General features: G+C 37.8%; 1 protein-coding gene across 1 annotated transcript; it reads right to left on the minus strand.

Annotated features, from left to right (window-relative positions):
- Positions 1–2,030: 2,030 nt before the first annotated feature.
- On the minus strand, positions 2,031–4,498 carry zgc:92591 (uncharacterized protein LOC436997 homolog). Its single transcript, XM_062991850.1, has 2 exons — positions 4,382–4,498; positions 2,031–2,267 (listed from the first exon to the last, which is right to left on the minus strand). Exons 1-2 carry the CDS (start codon positions 4,496–4,498, stop codon positions 2,031–2,033), a joined length of 354 nt encoding a protein of 117 aa, XP_062847920.1.
- Positions 4,499–7,499: the final 3,001 nt, after the last annotated feature.

Here is a 7,499-nt window from a genome sequence, read left to right on the forward strand (position 1 = left end):
CCATCTAGCGGTCACTAGGCTTTCGTGCACAAACATCAGCGTATTTTTATAATATTTTTGTTCAGTTTATACGCTTGTACTTGGGAAATATGGATTAGAATTACTGTAATTTAAGATAGTAGTTACAGATCTATAATAATTTGCTAAGCAATTTCAAGCAAGTCTTTTTACCAGACTGCTGACCTTGTGTATGTTACAGTAGGGTTCTCCATTAGCTAGCAAGTATAGATTTACCTTAAACAAGATGAACACACATACAGTGGAAAGACACTAACATCGCTTTAAAGGAAAACTCTGAGTAACAGTGCCACGCCTTTTCATAATTAATTAATACTCTTTATATGCTACTTTATTTACATATCAATTACAAATTAGAACAGCGTTTTTATGTTCTTTAACGAAGGCATGGTGTTATTGCTGGCAAGTTATGATAAAGGATTTTTTTATGTTTGAAATGGAAGACTCATACCAGCCCATTCTGTCAAGTGTAATGGCAGTCCAACAGCAGAACCTAGTAAATCATTCTTGAGCTGTAACTGGAATCAATAATGTCAGAACCGGCAGCCTCCATTATGAATTTCAATCACAGCATTAGGCCACAACATCCAAATGTTCAATAAAGTCATCTAGATCTGCCCTGCTAATACGCTTTGACATTTTACATCCAACTGATGTTTCTTAGCTTTTAATTATTTTCACACTACTGAAAACATGTCAACTCCAACATTTGTATTTACATTGTATAATATTCCAAAAACTACCAGTTTTGAAGAACACCTTGACATGATAAATGAATCTGCCTACCGACCACTCAAAATGATAATTGTCCATGTGTAGAAGGGTTGTTGGCTCAGTCACTGCATCACAAAGACCACTTGAGGCCCTTTTTATAATACCTAGTTTAGTATTCTTATACACAGTTGAGTCACATTATTATGACCACCAGCTAATATCCAGCGTAACCACCATGTGCAGTACGGACAGCAGCTAGACAGGCTGGGAGTGACTCAATAAGGACCTGGTAGGTCGTCACAGGTATCTGGAGCCGTGCTGCAGTGCATCCCACAGCTGATGGAGGGTGTGTGGGGGAGGATCCATAGAGCAAACACGACCAGGGTAGTACTTGGAATTCTTGGTCATGTTCTTTCAACCAATGTTGGTTTTTTTCTTACATGGCCACTTCAAAACTCATGTTAATGTAAAGCTTGCATGACTAGACAGTGTATTCTGTATTCCGGGAGCTTTTAAGATTAAGCAGACCCAACTTTATGGTGGTTCTTGGATTACATATAATTTAAACACATCTACAATCATAATGCGACAGTTTTAGTTTTTCCCCCTTAACCTTGGCAAACAGGACACTGTTCCATGTATTTTTAATGAGTGCAATAAGTATATTAATATGAGCACTTACTAAAAATGCAGAAACACATTCTCAAGGCAATCCCAAGACTGCCATATACACACATGTCCTATACAAAATAGCATATATCTTTGCAATTATCTCTGACTACCGTGATAGTACTCAACACTTCCGTATACTGGATGTAAAGGAAAAAAAAAAACCCTGACTTAGAACTGAAGTGTTTGGTTCCATTAGAACATCTAAGCATTTATGTTGAATTATTTTTCAAATTCAAGGTTTTTTTCTTAGTAAAATAACTTCATATGTGTCAGTCTTATGGCATAAGCATCTACCAAACATCAGTCAGCCCATCTGTCCTCGCTGGATTGCACCTTGTTATTTTCATGAGCAGTTTTTAAGCAAGCTGGAAAGATAAACAGCCTTTGAAATCCTACACACACACAAATGCAGTAGATTAAGATTCAATTAAATTGAAGTATTTCATTGTCTTATGAAACCAAGGAAGAACCACAAAGTTTGTCAAAAAAAAAAAAAAAAAAATTCCATAACTTAAATATTGACTTTAAATAAGAATGCAAAAGTATTTCTGAACAGGACCAAAATATGCAGAGATGGTGTGTAATTTTAATTGCAACATTAAAGTCAACACAAGCCAAACACTTGGTCACTTTGAGCTGGTGTACTTGGTAACGGCCTTGGTGCCCTCGGACACTGCGTGCTTGGCAAGTTCACCCGGTAGCAGCAGACGAACAGCGGTCTGCACCTCACGGCTGGTAATGGTCGAGCGCTTGTTGTATTGAGTCAGTCTGGAGGCCTCGGTAGCAATTCGCTCAAACACATCATTCACAAATGAGTTCATGATGCTCATGGCTCTGCTCGAGATGCCAGTGTCAGGGTGGACCTAGAAAATTACAGGTTCAGTTATTACTGCTGGATGAAAAATGCTTTTATGATTTAAGCACCAACCCAATAAATAAACATGTCAAAGCTAAAGGTTTTAGGGAAATATTTAAAATAAACAACATTTTAATAGTGGCATCAACCAATTGTCATTTTGACCAATATGCCTAGGCATGTACCCAGCCAAAACCACACACTAAACCATTTACTCAAAACCACACAATCTTGCAATTGGGTTAATGCTACTTTTATAAGTTGAATAAGATTAAAAATGCAAGTCACTAATATTAAACACTCAACAACAGTAAACATTCATGTAGTTTGTTACTTTTTAATATTCCTCTGACACTTCTGTAGTAATTAGTAGGTTATTTTATAGTAAGTTATTTGTAAAAAGTGTGTTAGCTTTAGCTACTGTAGGCCCTACTTTTGATTTGCTAGCTAGTATTTTATTAGCTATAATAAATATTAAGGCACTTGACACAGTGGTTTTAAAAGCAGCATTATCGAAATTAGCTTCATATCCATAACTGGCATTACAGTACCCACTTACATCTGGTAAATACATGTACTAGTTACTATAGTATTCCTGCTTTATATTTTGTTCACCATACTAATGACATTTTTGGAAAAAGTACAATTTAGGACATTTCATAAAACTATTTGCAAAAATTACAATCTTTTAAATCTACTACAATATTTCCAAACAAACTGACGATCTAGTGATATGAACAGAATCTCCAACTTTTCTAAACAATTTTATTGAGAAGAAAGCCATAGCTTGGGCTGGGTTTCTCACAAAGAGATAGCTTTGTTTAAAAAAAATAAATAAATGTTAATGTATTCAAAATGGTTTACAATTACAAATAAGCATTTTACTAACATTTAATCAAGCCATCCAGTCAAAAAAAATGGCGCAATCAGGAGCAAAGAAGCACCCGCTGTCACGTCGTCTCACAGACACACTGTCGTCTCACACACACTGTCCTGTCGTCTCACACACCGTCTCACACACACACACACACACACACACCGACACACACACACACCGACACACACACACACCGACACACACACACACACACACACACACACACACACACACACACACAGACACACAGACACACAGACACACACACACACACACACACACACACACACAGAGAGAGAGAGAGAGAGAGATAAACCTGTCTCTTCCCTTCATCTAGCCTTTACTCTACTGGTTTAGACCAGCTTCAACTACTTTTGTGGTCATTTTGTGTCTTTTTGATAAGTTACAGGCTTCCAGACACACATAGTTCCTCTTATCTACACAGACTTCTCCTACTCATGACCTCCTCTTGACATCTGAACTAATACACTCTGTTCCCTCGGCCTTCACATAAAAATACACAAGTCCGCATGATTTAAGGACCGGTCCTTTCTGTGTGGAAATTGCATGTTCTCCCCATGTCTGCGTGGGTTTCCTCCCACAGTCCAAAGACATGCAAGTGAGGTGAATTGGAGACACTAAATTGTCCAAGATTGTGTTTGATATAACCTTGTGTGAACTGATGAATCTCGTGTGATGAGTAACTACTGTTCCTGTCATGGATGTAACCAAAGTGTAAAACATGATGTTAAAATCATAATAAAACAAACAAACATGTAAATAAAATGAACGTTGTAGTGTCTGTTAAATAAGAATTATGAGCACTGGACACTCAGGACTTTGGAGCTTATGAGCTAAATCAAGTGTGTGAAGCAGGGATTCCTTAAATCTTTGTAGGGCAGGGGACCTCCAGGACTGTTGTAGAAAAGCACTGTGTTAACAGGAAATGTGTTAAAAGTGTATAAAATATGATACTCTTATTAAATAACACACACAAAACTCAGGTAAACAAACTGCCGAACGTGTAATTTTACCGGTCGTTTTTAATAATAAAGCGTTACCAACATTTTTACAGTCAGAAGAAAATGCAAGAAAGGCTTAAATATAGCAGACTAAGTAACCATTAATCGTGCCTTCTAGTACAAAGACTTAAAAATTGCGACTACCTAAATGTAAAACACGACAATCTGAGGGGCACTTGAAGGTAGCATTGGTGTGAGTGGAGTAGAGGTGTACTGGCTCACCTGTTTCAGAACTTTATAAATATATACCGCGTAGGTTTCCCTTCTCTTCCCTTTCCGCTTAGAGGATTTCTTATCTCCAGGTGCTTTACCTTTCTTTTTAGTTCCATCATTCGACATTATTGATTAACAATAGACTATAGTCTGTGATTTTAGGGTTAAATTACAGATCACAGCTCTGTGTTGCTTTACAGCGGAAGCACACCTGCTGCTCATGACCAATTTATGACGCAGTGCCAATGACGGGCCTAATTACCACCGAGCGCTAATTTATTTAAATGAGAATTGGTCAAGCCCTATTTTTTAGGATTTAAGAGTTACTGAGTGGTGTCCTTGCATTACTACAGAAGATCAACAACGTGCAGAATTTAAATAAATGAAACCAAACCAAATTGTAAACTGTAAATTCAGTCAGTTACCATAATGAATGGGTAATGAAATCTTTCCTTACATCTGCAATCAGACTGTTCAACAATTCATAATAATTCAAGATAATTCATAATAATTTATAATAAATACCTACTTTTTGTATGCTATGCATGCACCATAAAACCAATGTTTACATACCCAATAAATACTATATTTTGTATGCTATGCATGCACCATAAAAAGTGTTTACATGTATATAGAACCATACTGTAAATTTTTATTGATTGTTTTTATGCTGTTAGTTAATGTGTGTATGTAAGAAGTTGTTGTCTGATGTGAGCTGCTGTAACAAAGAAATTTCCTGCAAAGGGTCTATCTATCTATCTATCTATCTATCTATCTATCTATCTATCTATCTATCTATCTATCTATCTATCTATCTATCTATCTATCTATCTATCTATCTATCTATCTATCTATCTATCTATCCATCCAATGGCTGTATTGTCTAAAACACTGGACAATGGAACATAAAAAACTCTAAAAGTAAGCGATGCTTTTCTTCCAGCACTGTAACTATAGTTACTGTACATATGGTACAAGTTGTACCAAGTTTTCAATCCCCCATTAAATTACTTTTATTTATTTGTACATAAGTACAGTAACTGAGAACCAATAAAGCATGATGTAAAATCCTATTGTTCTTATTTCAGTGCAAACACACATTGATACAATACATTTACAGACAGATGGGCGGCATCGTGGCTTGGTGAGTAACACTGTCGCCTCACAGCAAGAAGATCCCCAGGTGGGACGGTCCGGGTCCTTTCTGTGTGGAGTTTGCATGTTCTCCCTGTGTCCGTGTGGGTTACCTCCGAGTGCTCCGGTTTCCTCCCACAGTCCAAAGACATGCAAGTGAGGTGAACTGGAGACACTAAATTGTCCAAGACTGTTCGATATAACCTTGTGAACTGATGAACCTTGTGTAATGAGTGACTACCGTTCCTGTCATGAATGTAACCAAAAATGTAAAACATGACGTTAAAATCCTAATAAACAAACAAACAGACATAGACAGGCAGGGGGTGGATTAACAAAAACACCATGATTTTTGAATCACATCAAGAAGCCAATAAAGAGTGAAACCAGTATTTATCTATAGAAAAACTCTTTATTTTTCTGTGAATGCTGTCATGTAAGACCTAAATAGTTTATGGTAATATGTTACAACATTCTAAAAAACCTAATTCTTCAAAGGATGAAGGTGCTGGAGAACTACTCCACATTCTGTGCTCTATCACTTCCAATAAAGCTTCAGTGAAGATTACATCTTGTGATTGTGGCATCATGAATGGTGTTTCAATCCGCCCTGGTTTTGGAAAGAAGCATCAAACCATTCTCAAATAACTTTGACAGTATATGTAAGTGCCATTTTAAAGCCGGGACATCTTTCTTGCATATCAGCCTAAAATCTCATAATGACAAAAAGCTTGTTTGCGAACAGTAACACCTGTGTTCAGAAATCACGGGAAAAAAAGTGGTGTAAAGCACGCCGCCACTGGACTCTAGAGCAGTGGAGATGTGTTCTCTAGAGTGACGAATCAGCTTCTCCGTCTGGCAATCCGATGGATGAGTCTGGGTTTGGCGGTTGCCAGGAGAACGGTATTGTCTGACTGCATTGTGCCAAGTGTAAAGTTTGGTGGAGGGGGGATTATGGTGTGGTGTTGTTTTTCAGGAGTTGGGATTAGTTCCTTAGTTCCAGTGAAAGGAACTCTTAATGCGTCGGCATACCAAAAGATTTTGGACAATTTTATGCTCCCAACTTTGTGGAAACAGTTTGGGGATGGCCTCTTTCTGTTCCAACATGAATGCACACCAGTGCACAAAGCAAGATCCATAAAGACGTGGATGAGCGAGTTTGGTGTGGAAGAACTTGACTGGCCTGCACAGAGTCCTGACCTCAACCGGATAGAACACCTTTGGGATGAATTAGAGCGGAGACTGCGAACCAGGCCTTCTCGTCCAACGTCAGTGCACAATGCGCTCACAAATGCGCTTCTGGAAGAATGGTCAAAGATCCCATAAACACACTCCTAAACCTTGTGGAAAGCCTTCCCAGAAGAGTTGAAGCTGTTATAGCTGCAAAGGGTGGGCCGACATCATATTAAACCCTATGGGTTAAGAATGGGATGTCACTCAAGTTCATATGCGTGTGACGGCAGACGAGCGAATACTTTTGGCAATATAATGTACCTTTCACTTCTGGCCATATGTAAAATTTTGACTTCAAATGTATTAGTCAAAAAGTTTTTAATACAAAATGACATGCACAAAGCAGATAAAATGGGGTTCCTTCTGGATGGAATAAATATTGTATATAGTGCAATATTATTATCTTTGCTCTGTGATCAGGTGCAAGATCTGTGTTGTCTGTCAGCATCACATATTCCCTGTGGGTAAAAAAAATACATCAGTGGATCAGATTGGAAAATGTAATACATTTGATCTGATGCTGATCACGCGTTCCGGGCAAATGTAATACCACAGTATCCTTGGTCTTATTTGGTTCATTATTGAACCGGTTTACTTCAAAGTGAAACCTAGTGCTGCTGGAATACAATGTAAAAGAAATTTGATCCTGATGTAGTGCTATTGCTGGAAGCAAACATGCTATACATTATGAATTGTAGGCAGTATTTCTTTACATGCAAGCTGGCTAAACTGATATGCTAGATGGTAAAATGAAGGACGG

The sequence above is a fragment of the Trichomycterus rosablanca genome, chromosome 3 (genome assembly GCF_030014385.1).
Source record: "Trichomycterus rosablanca isolate fTriRos1 chromosome 3, fTriRos1.hap1, whole genome shotgun sequence".
In the NCBI taxonomy this organism is placed as follows: Eukaryota; Metazoa; Chordata; class Actinopteri; order Siluriformes; family Trichomycteridae; genus Trichomycterus; species Trichomycterus rosablanca.

Coding starts and splice junctions, on each gene's coding strand:
- zgc:92591 (XM_062991850.1), bottom strand. CDS start 4,498: ATGTCGAATGATGGAACTAAAAAGAAAGGTAAAGCACCTGGAGATAAG. Junction 2,268..4,381: donor TTTATAAAGTTCTGAAACAG/GTGAGCCAGTAC, acceptor GTAATTTTCTAG/GTCCACCCTGACACTGGCAT.